This window comes from Xiphophorus couchianus, chromosome 15 (assembly GCF_001444195.1).
Source record: "Xiphophorus couchianus chromosome 15, X_couchianus-1.0, whole genome shotgun sequence".
Taxonomy (NCBI): Eukaryota; Metazoa; Chordata; class Actinopteri; order Cyprinodontiformes; family Poeciliidae; genus Xiphophorus; species Xiphophorus couchianus.
Genome location: NC_040242.1, coordinates 4,519,021 through 4,537,787, shown reverse-complemented (window position 1 = coordinate 4,537,787; position 18,767 = coordinate 4,519,021). Strand labels below are relative to the sequence as shown.

Sequence of the window (18,767 nt, the reverse complement as noted above, 5' to 3'; positions counted from 1 at the left end):
AAGGTATATTCTAGAGTTATGTAGTGTTATGAGTTGTCCAACCTCATAGCCTTCCACTAGGTGGCTGTATGTACATCCGAAGTTGCTTGCAATCCATTAATAATGATAAGAAGAAGTTAGGGTTGGCCCTAATCTTATTTTTAATTAAAAAAATTAAAAAGAAAAATACGGATGGATTTGCTCATATGATTATATGAAAATCTGTGTTTGTACCATATGAAAATGTTTAATATTTGTATTAGTAGTAATAATAATAAATTACGGATTGAACCCGACAAAACATTAGAGAAGAAGAAGAAGAAGCTTACGTCATTCGACGCGACACTTTCCACGGTCGGAGCTGGTGAGTAGCCCCTGAATCTGTCAAATAAAAATGTAGTAAAAAACCTCAAAAGACCGAAAGTCTACATTTATAAATCTGCTGATGGTAGTTCTATGAGTTAATGTTAGCGAGTATGTGGCACAGCATGTGTTTGTACAGATTTAGACACGTTTTTAACCCTATTTGGTAGAAAAAAGGCCTTTTATATATAATATACCTTTTAAAAGCCAGTCACATTCAAATGTAGCTGTCCTTCATACCTTTAATAACAATGTGCTAAAATTTTGTTTCATATATCTTAAAAAACCGTATACTTTTCAGTATACTAGTTTATATCAGTATATTGATTTAATGTTAGGATTCTATCATACAGTTCATTACATTTCATCGTTTCCCACAGTGTATTATAAGCCCTGAGGCCATCATTCTTTATTTGTTGCCCCACCAGGCTAAGCATTGTTTATTTATTTAAGTCTTTGTAAAACGTTTGCATTTTCTATGACTTTATAGTTATTGTTCAAGTATTAATCTTCCAATCTTTCAATAACACATAATTCTCAAAATGTAATTTCAAATTTCCCGTCAACTTTTAACATTTTTTATCTCAAAAACATGGCCACCTACAGGATGACTGACTGTCATAAAACTCAACCACCGGGCTTACCATGTTTTCTGGGGGATACCCTGCAAGCTCAATGCATGCTAATATTTATTTATCACATACCAGAAAAAACATCTACCTTCTGTTTATTCATAGTCATTGTTGTATTTTCTGTCTTTGTTTTAGGTTCAATGTCAAGAAGAGGTATGTGTAGCATCTCTTAAACATTGAGCTATACAGCGAGATCTAAGAAAATATGTGTTTGTCCTGAATATTATTTTTTTATATGCTCTGCTTTTTTTCATTTCATGATAAGAGAGAACACATATCTCGGAGGAAGTGAAGGTCTTCCTCCAGAAAGCCTATAAAGAAGGGATGACCAGGGTGGGATCTCCACTGGTTGGAGCGGCATCCCAGGCCACTGGCTTGCCACCGTTTGTCATTGATGTATGTTTACCAAAGTTCTTTCTAGCCGTTCAATTTCAGAATTCAGAAGGCAAGATGCAATTTTATATAAAAATAAATTCAAGCTTCCTGTTTTGTAACAAGACTTTTGTGTTTTTTAGAACTGGATTGGAAACTATAGAAGAAAAAAGCCATCTTCTTCTCAACCTAAAAACAAGAAGTTATACACCAAGGACCTGTCTGGTTACAACCTGTTCTGCAGGGATCAGTTAAAGAACAAAGGTGAGAGAGGATTTACTGTAGCTGTTATGTTGACAAGCATTGTTGTGTGTATAGCTAGCCTGATCATTGCAATTCTCACTTACAGCACAGCCTTTGCTTTCTCCCCTTGACTCGGATTATCTCCCGCAGACGTTTCATTGTGCCAATCAGTAAACAGAAGGAGAAGTTGTTAAGACTGCCAATTTTCTGTGCTGTTTTAGAATTGCAGTCCGCCTGTAGTTGTAGCAAAGTAAAGGAAGCCATTCAGTCTTTGTTGGCCTTCCAAATATGGAATTAACATGGACAGCTGCCTTGTTTTCAACATAAAAAAAATTGTAGAAATAATTACATACAAATCACACTAACCAATAGCTTAAAGTAGGGGTTCCCAAAATTGTTCCTCAATGGCCAGCACCTTGCATTTCTTAGTTCTGTTCCTGGTTTAATGCAAGGCCTATGAATAGGTTGACATGATGAAAAGTTTGTAACTTCCACCGGTGAGAGAACTAAAACATGCAGGATGCCCATCCTCAGGGCCCTAATTTTGACGACAATGAATAAAAATAAAAAGTATTAATAACAAAACTGTTTCAATATGTTTAAATATGCTGTTTACACAGAACTGATAGTAACGCTTGAGTTCAACATATTCCCATATAAAGTATAATATGTTAAACATTACTTGAAGGTATGACCTACCTTGAGATCACATTGCAACTAAACTGTTAATTGTTCTTTAGATGAGCGGAGCGTAACAGAGCCTATGGGTTTGACGGAAGTGCTGCCAAGAGAACCGACTACAGATGGTATGCATTTAAATAAATTAAGGCATTATGCTTCTTTTATGTTTTTTAAACTACATTTGTCAATAAATGACTTATTTTTCTTTATTTAGATACTACGGATGTTTGCAACATCTGCCACTGTCTGTTCAGTGATGAAAAAAAAAATGCCAAGAAGAAGTGGCGTGAGTGGCGACGTTGCAACACATGTGAGCAGTGGTCACACCTGGCATGTGGATTCAAGAAAAACTTGTCGTCATTGTCAGACTCCCAGAAGTTGAGCCTTGTTATGTCTTTCAGAGCGAAGGTGAAACATTAACATGTTTAACGTTGAAAAATTGTCTGCACTGGGACTGCAAAAAAGACACTTCTAATTTGGTCACAGTTGTGACATCTGACAGCTGTCAATGTTAGCATTTCCTGTAGTTTTTTCTTAAACAATTGATAAATGTACAATGCATCAATAAAAGCTTTTGTATTGAAAAGATATTCTGTCAAATGTGAGTGTTTTAAATAGTAAACATTTGGGTATCAAACGAACACATCAGTGAGCATGTTAGCTGAACTCATTACTATTACACTTGAAAAATTTAAACATGGTAGCACAGATAATACTCTTTAGCAAAAGAATGAGTAAGATCTTTCCTTTTAAATAAACAAATTGACCAGGTTAGAAGACGACACGTTCAGGTAAAGGCACTTTCTCCCTTCGCGAAATCGTTAGGACAGGCATGTTGATAGGACACAGCTGGAGAAGATCCCAGTGTGGGATGCAGTAGTTCCACAACGTCACGTTACTATTGGTTATCAGTGGGTGACACGCCACGTGACCAGTTACACACTTTTTGCCGCTTAATGAAAACTATTAATACGATTTGACATTAGGATTTCATTCTGTCGGATAATTTCAATTTATGACTGGAAAATGTGATTTACTTACTTTAGCAGAATTTGCTACCCACTCAGACTGGTGAGTTCAATCATGACATCGCCCCGTGTGTCAATGCACCCGCGATGGGGCGCATTCCATTTCAAATATTGAACGTGTGCCGCAACAATAAGACCCTGTGAGTTGTAAGTGCGAGGCTGTTATAAAGTAATGTATATGGTCATTGAGAGTATAATTGTAGTGTGTAGTGTATTAAACTATGATCAGGGCTTCACTTTTTTCTCATATTTAGTTTAGCTGCACTATTACAGATAGTATGTGTTAACAAGGAGAAGCTGTATGGGAGAGTGATGCAAAAGAAGCCTTTTCAGCAATTACGCCTCAAACAGAGCCGCTTGAGGTCTGCAAAAGCACATTTGGACGAGCCAGCTTCATTTTGGAATAAGGTCCTGTGGACTGAAGAAACAAAGATTGAGTTGTTTGGTCATAAAAAAGGGCATTATGCATGGCGGCGGGGGGGGAAAAAAAACAGCATTCCAAGAAAAACACTTGCTACCCACTGTAAAATTTGGTGGAGGTTCCATCATGCTTTGGGGCTGTGTGGCCAATGCTGGTACTGGGAATCTTGTTAAAGTTGAGGGTCACATGGATTCCACTCAATATCAACAGATTCTTGAGAATAATGTTCAAGAAGCTGATACGAAGTTGAAGTTATGCCGGGGATGGAGATTTCAGCAAGACAATGATCCAAAACACCGCTCCAAATCTACTCAGGCATTCATGCAGAGGAACAATTGCAATGTTCTGGATGGCCATCCCAGTCCAGACCTGAATATCATTGAACATCTGGGATGATTTGAAGCGGACTGTCCATGCTCGGCAACCATCACACTTAGCTCAACTGGAATTGTTTTGTAAAGAGGAATGGTCAAAAATACCTTCATATAGGATCAGTGAACTCATTAAAAGCTACAGGAAGCAACTACAGGCTGTTATTTTTGCAAAAGGCAGATCTAATAAATATTAATGTCACTTTTCTGTTGAGGTGCCCATATTTTTGCACCTGTCAAATTTTCTGTTAATGCGTACTGCACATTTTCTGTTAGTCCAATAAACCTCATTTATTTCTGTGTCTAATGGACACAGAAATATTACTGTGTCCATTAGATATATCAAACTGAAGTAGCTTTTGCAAACACCCAAATATTTATACATAAAAATGATTAAGATTAATAGGGGTGCCCAAACTTTTTCATATGACTGTATGTTGCCGCTTTCTCAGGTAGGTTACAAACAGTTATGTCATAATGCCCCAGCCGGCATACCTAGGTGGGCCCCATAAGGGAAAAAAGAGGGCAGACAGTATAGGTCCCAAAATGGTTTGTTACCATTTTCCAAAGTGGCCCATATATTTTTTTTATGTAAGCAGAGACAAATCACATAAGACTACATGTCAGAATTTTCTGGCATACAGTTGGTGTTATTTAGACTCTCTGTCTTTATATTCCTGCCTGATCCGTCCCGCTGTGTGCTTAAATTTTAATGTAATATCTGGTGTGAAGGACGTCAATATTCGCGTTGCCCTCCTGAAAAACGCAAACATCAACACTAATATTAACTGCTCTATAACCTTTTAAACAACCAGGAATGTACATGTCCTTACAGTTGCAAAACTAAATGCAAATCTAACAGTAAGATAATTCTCACTAGTCTGTGCAGCCATCTGAGTGGTGGAGCAGTGGAAGGAGCGCTTAGACAGCAAACACTCAACCTGGATGCTGGTGTGAGGGGTCTCCTAAAAAAGTAGTCAATCATCCAACTGCAGATGATATATTATGGTGCTGCTGGCATTCTTACTAAAACCAGGAAGGTAAATCAAATCAACCAGTTTGTAAGTCCCTACACAGGCTACAAATAGTCCATATTGTAAGTTTTGAAATCTGTCTGAAATATCACAGAAACACTGACGTAGCTCTTAATGAATTTTTAATACAGAGTAGTGCCCTTCAAAATAATGTAATTCTTGGATAGCAGTCAAATATTTCTCAAATATGAACATCACAAAATTTTTGTCCACTACGTTTTAGTTATTTCGTTGTTGTGCCCAAATTCAAAAATATTATGTAAAGCACATTATGCAGCATCTCAAAATTAAGAGTTAAATTCAAACTGTAAATGAAGTTTAGTCATTAACAATGTCATACTGAACAAGAACATTAATAAATGTGAAAAAGAGTACAAAGCTGTAATGAGTAAAACTAAAATGCCCTTGATTATATATAGCTTGACTTAAAAAACAGATATGTCTCAACAATATCAAAAGCAATAAACTGAGATGTTAGAACAAAAAGCTTATATGAAAATCATCAAACAATGCACTTTTTATACTGGAATATGTGCTCTTCACATAGGACAGTAAGTGGCCATAAATCATGAAGATAATTCACAATCTATGCTGTTCTCTCCTTCGTCAACATTGTCGTCATCATCCTCTTCATCCTCTCCATCGTCAATGCTTTCATCATAGTCTATGTAATGTAGATCTGGAGACATAAGTGCTTGAGAATAAGAGTTAAACTCTGGTAGGTGATGATTTGGAGGAGGGGCACCAACTTCGATAAACCTCTTGAACATGTTCATTGCACTGTACATTTTCTTTTCTAACATGATAATGTTTTGATGAAGTACAGCTTTTGAACCAGGATCTGCAGTATCATTTATAGCTGAACTTAAATGTCCATGTTGTTGATGAAGGTGAAGAATGACAGTGTTCATCTCTCTCTTAAGTAGAAGCTTTTCTTCAGCTGCCCTAGTCTTCAAATGCAGGGCTTCTATTGCTCGACTTTTTAGGTTCTTTGGAACAACACCATGATCTTCAATCTTTAAAATAAGAGAACAATTGCAAGTGGAACCTTGTTAAAGCGTAGTAGCAACATAAAGTGAATAACAGCATGTAGAAAGTTGAATAAAACCTTTAGATCAATTCTACTCACTTGTTCATCAAACAATGTGTACAGCTGGGAGGAGGCATCACACAATTCTCGAAATTCTAAATGTGATGGAAAGATGCCAGTTTGTGGAGGCCACTGCAGATTATTGTACTCTGTAACAATCTTCTTCAGTTTCCTGTTACAGGCATTCACTTGCTTGGACAGCCTTATAGCAACTCCCTGTCCATCTGTAAAGAAAGAAGAAATATAAATACTAGTAAAAATAATACAATCAACACAATATGAAAACATGATACAATAGTCATTTATTGAAGTATGTTAAACATAATAAAAGGTCAACATCTGAAATAGTGTTTATCTCAATTTGGATTTTGTGAACACAAGTAGTGGCAGCCAATTCTACACAAGATATTCAACATGACACTAAAGTTCGCATAAGGAAATCTCAGTTTGTAGGTCAAAATCTATTACTGCCAATAATTGAATGATATTTTAATTGTACTCTTAAAGTTATCCTCAGAATATAAAGACTGATAGTTCTTACAGTGACTTAATATCTGCAGTAATGCATAAGATCATTGAATGTCCATTAGAAAATGGATGTATTACAATACTCACTTATCTGTGCCTATTTACAACGGGTATTAGGTGAAAGACAGGATACACCCAAGAAACATATTCATACACCAAAGATAAATAACCATACACATCAAAAGCACATACCCATGACAAAGGACAAGTTGGAATAAACCAGTCACTTCTTACACTGCATAAAGAAGCTTAAGTACCCAGAGTGAACATATGCATGGTGCAGGGATAACATAAAGATTAAATTTAGGTTTACCACATGCTGGGATTCAACCACAAGACCTTTGAGCTTCAATTTTGCTAATGACCATACAGTCAAGAAAAGAAGTAGCGTTACCATTATATCTTCTTTTCAGGTTGAGAAGAGTGGCCCTCTCCCTTGCTTCATTTTGTGCTCGTCGTATCAGCTGACCTCTAAGTTCCTGGTCAACATCTCTCAGTGTTCTCTGGAAAATGTCATCCGAAGGGAGCCACCTTCGTTTTACACCATGGTGTCTCTCAATTATTCGAAGATCCCTGTCCAGCCTAACCACAACAAAAACAAACAAAAAAAAAAAACAACGCACAGTTTCTTTACTTGAGGCGAGAACTGTTGTTCAAATATAGAAGAGTACAAATTTCTGTCTCTTACTGTGATTCATCTTCAATGAGTGACTCCTGTTTATGTGATCCGGATCTAAAAATGAAAAGAAAGACTTTATATTGGCATAGCTTGTATAATTAGCTGAACTTAATACTTTGTCATTAATGTGGCAACATTGTAAGTCTTGTGTAAGTATTTCACAATGTTTATACATTATCTTATTATCTTACCCAGCCAATTGGGCCAGCTCCTAGGGTGTAATCCCAATACCAGTGGTGACCAAAATTTGTCCTCGAGCACCTTCATTCTGCATGTTTTAGTTCTCTCTGTGGTGGTGGTAACAACCTTTCCAGCAGGTCAATGTTCTTCTACTGAGCCATCACTGGATCCAAGTGCATTAAACCAGGGACAGAACTAAAACCTGCAAAATGCTGGCCTTCGAGGACCGACTTTGGGCACCACTGGTGTAGGATGTATTGGGATTACACCCTAGGAGCTGGCCCAATTGGCTGGGTAGAGGGAAGTCTGGGAATCCTTAATTATGTTGTTACTTGGGTGACCTGACCCCAGATAAGCAGAAGGCAATGGATGGATGATATATCCCTTCTTTAAACATGTACAAACCAACGCAGACTTGCCACCTTAACTGTGTTTAACTTAACATGTGTTGTCTTTAACTGAGCTTCCCCTCCAATCTATGTATTTATGTAGTTTTCTATATTTGTGTATCCAAGTATAAATAAATAACAACAAAGAAGAATAAAAAGTTATTCCACAATAAAAAGTCACATAAACATATATTCACGTGGGACAAGATTAATAATCATAAAGTGAAAACATAAATTTTACTAAATAAGATTTAGAATTTTGTAGAATATATATATATATACACTGCTCAAAAAAATAAAGGGAACACTTAAACAACACAATATAACTCCAAGTAAATCAAACTTCTGTGAAATCAAACTGTCCACTTAGGAAGCAACACTGATTGACAATCAATTTCACCTGCTGTTGTCAGCACATTCAACTTTGTACAGAACAAAGTATTCAATGAGAATATTTCATTCATTCAGATCTAGGATGTGTTATTTGAGTGTTCCCTTTATTTTTTGAGCAGTATATATATATAAATATATATATATATATATATACATACACATATACACAAAATTAATTAATTAAAAAATTACATAGTGTAAAAACATACCTGTGTTGACAAAAGTCTTTACATCTCTGGAGTAAACAACATGGGTACTGTGATCCCCACTTAAATGCAACACCAACTGCTGGAAAGCAGCCTCATAGCAGGTTTTCTAAAGAGACACAAAAAAGGACAGAGAAAAACCGAATTTTATGCAATTAAGAACTCATTCTCATTCTATACATATCAATTACAATATTTATTAGTACATTCAACAAAAATGAACTTACATTCCACTTTTCAGGGAGGTGCAAAGAATTTATGGGTACTGTGTAGACACAATCCTTGCAAAAAACACTGCTTCTGCTGCATTCCAGACAGCGGTATACTCCAGGTTTCTTGCACACAGAGCACATGTCAGAGAAAGGAGCGGAGGACTTATAGGACTCTTCCAAGACCTGATCTTTTAGTGTATCCCATAGGCTCAGCTCCTTCCTTTTTGCCCTGGTATACGCGGTCCCTTCTTCCTTTGAGTTTTCAGTACAAATATCATTTGATGAGGGAAAAACAGTGTTGGTGTCAGATGAGCCTGCATGTGAGGGAATGTAGGAAGATTTCGCCCGAGCACCGATGGTTTTCCGAGTTACTTTTATTTTTTTGGTCTTACAACGGACACTGCTCTTATATTTAGGCATGGTTCTAAAGTGGGAGAGAACAGAAAGAAGACAGAAATACTGTAACACCGAGAAGCATAAAATAATAATAAAAAAACAAAATTTTAGCACACTGTTAGGTATGAAGGACAGCTACATTTGAACCTGACTGGCTTTTAAAAGGTATATTATATATAAAAGGCCTTTTTTCTACCAAATAGGGTTAAAAACGTGTCTAAATCTGTACAAACACATGCTGTGCCACATACTCGCTAACATTAACTCATAGAACTACCATCAGCAGATTTATAAATGTAGACTTTCGGTCTTTTGAGGTTTTTTACTACATTTTTATTTGACAGATTCAGGGGCTACTCACCAGCTCCGACCGTGGAAAGTGTCGCGTCGAATGACGTAAGCTTCTTCTTCTTCTTCTCTAATGTTTTGTCGGGTGCAATCCGTAATTTATTATTATTACTACTAATACAAATATTAAACATTTTCATATGGTACAAACACAGATTTTCATATAATCATATGAGCAAATCCATCCGTATTTTTCTTTTTAATTTTTTTAATTAAAAATAAGATTAGGGCCAACCCTAACTTCTTCTTATCATTATTAATGGATTGCAAGCAACTTCGGATGTACATACAGCCACCTAGTGGAAGGCTATGAGGTTGGACAACTCATAACACTACATAACTCTAGAATATACCTTTTAATTTCATTGTATGCTTATATATATATATATATATATATATATATATATATATATATATATATATATATATATAAAATTGCACGACCGGAAGATAAAAACACGGCATGTATTGAGAGAACACGTCTTGTAAAGATCCAATAAAATTAACCAAGTATGTTAAATTTTGGCATTTATTTTGAGTGAATTATTGGAAAAAATCCAAAGAAATAAAAGGCATATTGGAAATATAGGTCTTTAAAAAAGCGAACAAAAATAAACAAAAAACTCCGGTTTTAGATTTTAGTGAGTTGTTTTTAAATACTGTAACGATTGTTACAATACCTAATTAAAATCTTATGACGGATACGTTTGGCTTTTGTATTTTTAGTAAATTCTTAATATCCTGTTCAAATTCGCAGATAAATTATAAATAAAGGTTTTTAAAAAAAAGGTTAAAAAAAAAGGTTCTATTAGCGACAAGCGGCTGTTATCACCGATAGAATGGTTGATAACGGTTGATAACAGCCTGCTAGCAGGTAGAGCAGGGACCAACTGAGGCCATTCAATGGGGCTGATAACCACTGATAATCGCCATTCTATGGGATGATAACATCCGAAGCGGGTGCTGTGACAGGAATCAGGTGAAGCTAACAGAAGCTAACGCCACATCCAGGGAACAGAAGATGTTTGATCTCCCCGCCCCTTACTGATGGCGCCCTGGACAGATGCCCATATCAAAACTTTTATTATTTCAAACCAAACATTCTCAGTTTTCTAGGTTTTATATTCAGGAAGGTTTAAAGGAAACTCATTGATTTAAATATTCTTTAAATCTACGTTCATTTCCTGGGAAATTAGGTCAAAGTTCAAACTCTTACACAGAGATATGACATGTGGGCGGCAACGCAAATTTTGTTCCTGTCAACTTTCACCTTTAGCTGTCCTTCAATCCCGACTAAAACTTTTGTTACTTGATAGATTTTTACTCAACGTTGAGATTTTCTTGTCATTTTTTTCTTTTTCTCTCTGAGTGTCTCTTTTCCTCTGTTTCTCATCCTCTTGTCCTGTTTTCCAGCTCCTCCGTCCTTTCAGCCGCTCCTTCCTCCTGGTTTTTCCTTCGCTCGCTCTCATCGCTCCTCTCTGGATTCAATCCTTCCTCTGATTTCTCCTCCAGTCTCGTTTCCCGACTCGTTTTGCTTCATTCTTTCGTTTTTGCTTTTCCTGTTACGTTCCTTTCTAAAAGACGACTGAGGACAATAAAAAAGTAAAAATATTTGTTAATGGTTACAGATATTATCTTGGAAACAAACTAACCAATCAAAAGTTTAAGGGATTCATCATTTTGAAATGATAAAGAAATCAGTTTTTTTTTAAGCTTTATCTGAATGTTTCTGTAATGTGGACTCCTAAATGTTTGTAACTTAAATTATATAAAGTTAAAATTAAGTTCATAAACTAGTTAGTCTTATAAACCTGCAGCAAATATTCAGTAAACAAAACTGAAATGTCCTGCAGTTCAAAACAAATGAAATTTCCCCATTTTTATAATTTCTGTGTAATTTCTCTCCTTCACTCTTATTGCTTGTATTTTCTGTCATCTTTAATTTCATCCCAGAAAACCAAAATAAACCTCAGATAAAATCAATAAAACAAATAAACTCCGTTTGTCTCTGCTGTCGCTGCTCTTTGACTCGGTTTCCAGTTGCAGCCTTTCATCTGCAGCAGCGTGAGGTGAAATCAGGAGTCGCTCTGATGTGTCGGCTGTTTGTTTTCAGAGTGTGAAGCCGGCGTGTTTTCCAGGCAGCGAGTCGCTGACAGGATGACAAGTCGCTGAGAAGAAGCCGCTCCGCCAGGGAGGATCAGACGCAGCCGTCAGTCGCTCTGCGTTTTCATGTCGGACCACCTTAATGTCAGCAGTAATCGCTGTCCACCATATAATTCCCGGCGGGTTTTAAGAACAAAGTTGACTTGAGGGATGCCAGAAATATCTATGCAAATGTATGCAGATGAGTTCGGCTTTCAGGAAATGGAAATGCAGTAAAGCTCCTTCATGGAGTGAGAGATTCTTGGCATCAAAGTGAAACAAGTTTCAGGAAACGTGGGATAACAGAGAATGATCTTAAGGCGGTTCGCTTCAGAAAACCCTGCAGCGGAGCGCAGAACTGCAGAACTGGAGAACCGCAGAACCGCAGAACTGGAGAACCGCAGAACTGGAGAACCGGAGAACCGCAGAACTGGAGAACCGCAGAACCGGAGAACTGGAGAACCGCAGAACTGGAGAACCGCAGAACTGGAGAACCGCAGAACCGGAGAACTGGAGAACCGCAGAACTGGAGAACCGGAGAACCGCAGAACCGGAGAACCGCAGAACTGGAGAACCGCAGAACTGGAGAACCGGAGAACCGCAGAACTGGAGAACCGCAGAACTGGAGAACCGGAGAACCGCAGAACTGGAGAACCGCAGAACCGGAGAACCGCAGAACCGGAGAACTGGAGAACCGCAGAACTGGAGAACCGCAGAACTGGAGAACCGCAGAACCGGAGAACCGCAGAACTGGAGAACCGCAGAACTGGAGAACTGGAGAACCGCAGCGCTGCAGCTGGAAGACGAACTAAAGTTCAACTGGGAATAATAAAACCACAACGGATGAACAGATGATATTTATTTTCGTTTTAACCTTTTAGTTGCTGCTTCTGGCAGCAGAATCTCCCTGCTGAGATAAAAACTGATTTAGTTTACGTCGCATTGGGACTCATTGGGACTCGTTGGGACTCATTGGGACTCATTGGCACTCGTACCGTGGATGAACCTGTAATCCAGGGTAAGGCCGTTAACCCAGTCCGTTATTGAATTCAGATCATCCAGGATCGGTTTCGGTCCATCTGGGCTCTCAGAGTTTGCTGCTAAGATAAGAGTTCAGGTCCGGACGATGCTACTGGAGTTTCTGTACATTCATCAGGTTCTGCCTGGTAACCTTTGACCCCCAGGTACCTCACTCTCACCAAAAGAACCCAAATAACCTACATTTCTTCAAATGCAGGAAACACACTGGGCTTCTGCTGCTTTCTGCTGAGCTGCAGCATCAAATATGCATCACATTATATAAGCCAGGCTGTGATGTAACAGGCCGGCCCGCCGTCGGCCCACTGAGGGTTTTATGCTCAGGACTAATGAAGCCACCTTTGCAGGAGCAGAGAAGGAGCTAAATATAACTCGGCTCAGAGAAACGGCAGCTTGGTTGGAAATGTTTCACTTTTCTATGTTTACATATTTCAGTTTCCGTCAAAGCACACAGAACCCGTCTCCTTCCATTACCATTAGACGGTTGGACCATGTGACTGTCCACAGACATCTACGTGATATTTAGATCTGTCATTTAGCGGTTTAGCACTTTTGCTACATTTAGCACACTTAGCATCTCCTTAATTAATTTTTGTAGATAAATTCACAAGCGCTAGTTTGTTTAGTGGCAGTGCTGGGCAAACTTCTGCTAATGTGCTGTTAACGCAATTTTTTTCATTTAGCATTTTAGCATCTTTGCTAATTTTAAAACTGCTTAGTGCACTTAGCTTCCCATAAATTATGTTTTCAGAATCAATTGTAAACCACTAGTTTGCTTGCCTGCAGCGATGGGAATCCTTGCGCTAGTCCGCTAATGCATTAGTAGCAGATCTAATCTTTCATTTAGCAGTTTAGCGTATTTGCTACCTTTAAAAATGTTTAATGCACTAAGATTCCCTTAAATTAATTTTTCTAGATAAATTCTAAAGCGTTTATTTACTTGGCTGCAATGGTGGGAACACTTCTGCTAATCCGCTAATGAGCTCAAAACAGAGCTAGTTTTATATTTAGCGCTCTAGTTTTTTTGCTAACTTGGAAAAAGTTTAGCATGGTTAGCTACCGAGACTACAGCGCAGGGCGTTCTGGGCAAATACAACCTAAGCTAATGTGCTAGCCTAGCGCTAGCTGCAGAAATGGCTCCTGGTCTTCAGCCAAAGACTAAAGAGAAATCCTCCAACCGCTAAAATCCGACGCCTCCATCTTGTTTCCATCTGGTGAAGAAGGAAGTTGCTCTCAGTGTCTTCAGAGGCTTTTTGTCGTTTCCTTCAGTGGTTCTTGGTGCAGCGCCCCCACAGGCCAGGAGGGGAACAGGTTGCTCAAAGGGTTTGGTTGGTTTCAGCAACTGAAAACGGAGCAGATGTTGAAGTTTTGGTCGAACAGAGTCTATCAGATCATCAGGTGGAAAAACAGCCATAAATCTGCTGCTCCGTCTTAAAGTCCAGAGACTCGGATCGTCAGTCCATCTGATTCGCCCTGAGGGATGAGCAGCAGCCGGCCTCTCTGCCCAGCGCTGGAATCCACGGCTCTGACATTTCTGCCCACCGCAAACCCACGGGGAGCCTCGTGCCGGCTGGGGGAGAGATGGAGATAAATTACAGTGTTTGGGTTTCATGAGGAGAGCAGAAACAGTTCCTGGGAGTGTTAGCGGGTTCATGTCTGTCCCCGTATGCGCAGAGACACGCAACCACATGACAGACAAAATGTCGAGAAAGTTTCTTCGAAAGGGTTGAGCGCAGTGTGTTGCACAATTCAGCAGAAAAGTCGCATTTGTGTGTAAATATTTGAAGACAAGTGACAGATAAAAGTGACAGAGTGAGACATCAACAGGAACGCTGCCCTTGTGATGACATTAGTGTAAAGTACATCGAGAGAACACACACACACATACACACACACACATTCCCCACCCCCTGTGTTCTCAGGCTCGTAATGAGATTGCGTAACAGTTAAACTCTTCCCCGCGTTGCTAATATCGATTAGCTTCCTCCGGCTGACGTGCAGCAGACTCTCAGGGCTGCCAGCCATCAGCTGCAGATCAATCAGGCCTTAATGAGATAAACGAGCTCACTAATTAGTTAACGAGCGGCTGACTGACTGACACAGAAAGCCGCTCTGGCAGCTCCTTCCCTTCCGCTGAGAGGGAGAAACACCAGGAGTCAAAAATATTCACCCAACCTCAGAAAATCCTGATTGGCTTTTAGATTCATCAATATTTTTTATGTCTCAAACAAAGTTTAAGTTTTGGATCCAAACTGACTTTTTCACGTTTGTCAGATAAAACTTATAGATCCATAATAGTTTTTAATAGTTTTCAGCTTTGTGGGCTGTAGATTTTCCTGTGGAAAGTTGGTTTGTATGTTTTGTTTTGTTTTTATGTAGAATATCTAAAATAATCTCAAGATAAAACACGTCAGGAAGCTGAAGTAACGCTGCTGGACGCTGTTTGCAAAGCAGCCAATCCGGGAGCTCCGTTTATGTTCCTCTGTTCTGATTGGCTGAAATGAGGTCTTCAGAGGTTTTTGTGTCGTTTCCTTCAGTGGTTCTTGGTGCAGCACACCCACAGGCCAGGAGGGGAACAGGTTGGTTTGACTCAGAGAACCACAGCAGCTGGAGGTGGAGCAGATGATGGAGTTCTGGTTCCAGTAGAACTGAGTTGACTGGTGTGAAAACAGCCTGTGATCCAGTAAGGACAGTAGAAACGTTAGCCGTCTGACTGACTGCGCTGTGCCATCACTCAGCTCTTCATCAGAGGCTCTGCATGCCTGCTGGTTCGGTCCGCTGGTGTAACTCTAAACTGGAGACGTTTACGTCCAGCTGGCCTCTGCTGGGAAGCCCCCGCAGGATCTTATGGCGGTGGGGCAAGCCTGGGCTGGACGACGTCCTGTACCGCCGCAGCGCTGAGCTAGCAGACAGAATTAGATGCAGGGAGTCAGACAGACGGGGTAGATACGGTTTCTGACAGAAATGACAGCAGAGGCAGCAGTAAAGTAAAAATCTGCTGCATATACATAGAAACACTCATATTAATTAAAGCTGAAATTGATACACATCTGATCTGATCACATGCAAGCTGCAGGTTTGTTTAACTTTTTAATCAGCAGTTTTGTGAAACAAATGAAGAAACTAAGAAGATCTGGAATAAAACTAGAATAGAAATATTTTATTTTTGGGTGTTACTGCAGCTAAAGGGAGCGTGTACGTTCACACAAAGGGAAATGTAGTGGTGAGCGCATTTATGCTAACATGCTAATAGCAGAGCTAATGTTTTATTTGTAGCTCTAGCTTTATTATTATTATTATTATTATTATTATTATGGTGTAAGTAGAGTCTTGCAACATGAAGCTAAACTATGGTAAAGATACTTTAAAATAAATGACTCAGTTTATAGGTTTTTGATAACAAAAACATTTAGGAACCATGTTGTGACTTCCTGGAGGCGGAGCTTCAGAAAGAGCAGAAGCTTCTTAAAGAGACAAAGGCCCAATTTCAAGATGACAAATTTTGAAATCAAGTCATATTTTATATAAAAATCATTTTTATAACAACTGAAGGCAACATAGTTACTTGATTATGCTATAAAATGGAAAATACAAAATACTGTTTAATTTTTGTTTTTGCTTTTGTCATGAAATATCATCCATTGACTAAAATGATCTTTATTTGTTTCTGTCGTTAGCGATGTTAGCATGCCAGAGGCGTGTTGGTTTCATGTTGCTGTTATGTAATAACCGGCTCTGTGTTTTGCGCTTTGACTCGTTATCGTTAATAAGGATTAGTTTGGGGCAAACAGCCGCATGCTGCACTCCAGGAAGTTTACGCTGACCTTTCAGAGCCGACGTCAGCCGCTGTTTGCTCGCGCCAGCTCAGCCGACCACTGCTGTGTGCTGGAGGCCGAGGCTCTAATGAGGGCCTGGCCTCGGCTCGGCCCGCTCACACGCTGCTGTGTGTGTGTGTGTGTGTGTGTGTGTCCTTGTTATGCTTGGGAAGCCTCCGATACACAATACAGGACTTCTAATAATGTGGCCCGGCTCCTCATGTAAGCCGAGCCTCCGGAGTGTGTGCATGACGGGGAAACGGTTGCCACCGGCAACATGAAACCCCACGGGGGGGGGGGGGGGGGGGGGGGGGCAAGGGGGGCAAGAGGGAGGGGTAGGGGAGGGATGGGGGGCAGGATGACAGTTGGACCGAAACAGAACAGAAACTTCAACTGGCCCAACTAGATGGGCTTCCACCGCTAACGTAGCTGTTAGCCGAGATGCTGAAGAGAAACACATAGTGATCAACATTTATCGTTATGGAGCCTCGTCTCATCAAGGTTCAGTTTCACTGAAAATTCACTAATTTATGTTTTTTTTTCATGGATCAGAAAAAGAAAATGCAGCTTGAGAATCTAAAAATAGCTCAGACCAGTGGGCTAACGCTAACACGCTAATCATAAACATTAGTTCTGCTAATGCTACAACACTATTTAGCAGAAGCTAATGCTATATCAACATTTTGTTTACTTGAATAATTCTTAACAATCAGCAACAAAAACTTCAACATTGATATTAAACTTTGATTGAATTAAATTTTACAAAGCAGTTTAGTAAATTATCGTATTGGAAGTTATCCAGCAAGATGAATTTGGGGGAAGCTAGGTGCGCTCCAAGCTAACAGAAATGCCAAACAAAACGGAGGGATGGATCCTCATTTTAAGTGTCCATTCCGGGTTCCCGTAGTTTTCTCCGTTCCAGTCCCGTTCTGACCTGGATCTCACCTGAGGAGGAACTTTGTGCATTTCTTCTTCTTCAGTTGCTCTGAATGATACTTTCTTCTGGAAAAGTGCAACACGAGGAACGTTTGCAGGTTTCCTAACTGAAAGCGTTTCTTTTCCTTCATTTTAGCTCTTTGAACGTGTTAAATATGTCCAGGTTTCTTTACTTCATTAAATTCAGAAGTTTGTGCTTTGATTGGTTCTTTTCTGTGAGAGCTTCAGAGGCGTTTGGGTTTCTGAGGGGAACCGACCAATCAGCTGCTGCTAATATGTCAACATGTTCCACCAGAGTTTAGATTCCTGGTCCAAACCAACTTGCACACCTGGCAGGAACGGTTCTGGAACGACCAGACCGGTCCGACGGAGAGGAAAACAGACAGCTGGCCTGTGTGTGTGTGTGTGTGTGTGTGTGTGTGTGTGTGTGTGTTGGTATGGCTCAGTTGCGTAACGCTCTGCTGGGTCTCCCCGTGGCTCCCAGGCTAACCTGGTTTCTCTCTCCTCATGCGGCTCGGTGCAGATTTATTGGGCCAATATTTAGATGAATAATCTGCAGGAGAAAAACATGGATCAACGGAACCGGATCAGCAGAACTATTATACAGTGTCAATATTTTTTAAATGCACAATTAAATATTTTATATTCGTTTTACTTTGTTTTTTGCTACAGTCATTATAAACACTCACATCTGATTAAATTGAAAAAATAGATTTTGTAATTACTAAAATTATTTTTAAAAAATAACAGAAAGAAGTGTTTTACTAATATTTACTAACTTTAAATAACCTTCAATATTAAAAAAAGATGGAAAAAAATCTCTTTTTGACTTTCAGCTAAAATATTCAAATAAACTTTATTCAAATATTGTGGTGGAAAAACCAATCCTGCATTTTCTCTGCTCCACTTCCTGAGATACGGGCGCTCAGACAGGTGTGTGTGTGTGTGTGTGTTCCTGGTTTCTAGCTGTCGTTCACCAACCTGCAGATGAAAACAACATAATTCAGAATTAAAATATTTCCATATTAACTCTCTGAGCCGATCGATGAGATGTGAAGAGTTTCATTTTCCGAGGTTCAGTGAATGCAGCAGGAACTTCAGGGACAGTTGGAAAACAGAGAAACCTGAAGTCGCTGTTTTTGTTGTAAATGAATCAGGATTGGTTTCCATGGGAACCGGGAAACGGCTCTGCTTGTTTCCCGGTTCCAGAACCAGAACTGGACCCGCTGGGCCCTCTGGGCAGCGGGCCCCAGGCCCCATGGGCCCCCCGATTCTCCCCGGCCCTCAGGCA

General features: G+C 39.5%; 2 protein-coding genes across 2 annotated transcripts in view; one reads left to right on the top strand and one right to left on the bottom strand.

Annotated features, from left to right (window-relative positions):
* Positions 1-18,767, top strand: part of hivep2a (HIVEP zinc finger 2a) — an 85,276-nt gene that overhangs the window by 15,140 nt on the left and 51,369 nt on the right. The gene's annotated exons all lie outside the window — the stretch shown is intronic.
* LOC114158833 (uncharacterized) lies at positions 5,230-7,688 on the bottom strand. The gene is made up of 5 exons (XM_028040726.1): positions 7,653-7,688; positions 7,431-7,510; positions 7,137-7,324; positions 6,254-6,438; positions 5,230-6,140 (listed from the first exon to the last, which is right to left on the bottom strand). The coding sequence occupies exons 1-5, from the start codon at positions 7,686-7,688 to the stop codon at positions 5,691-5,693; spliced, it is 939 nt and encodes a 312-aa protein (XP_027896527.1). The 3' UTR covers positions 5,230-5,690.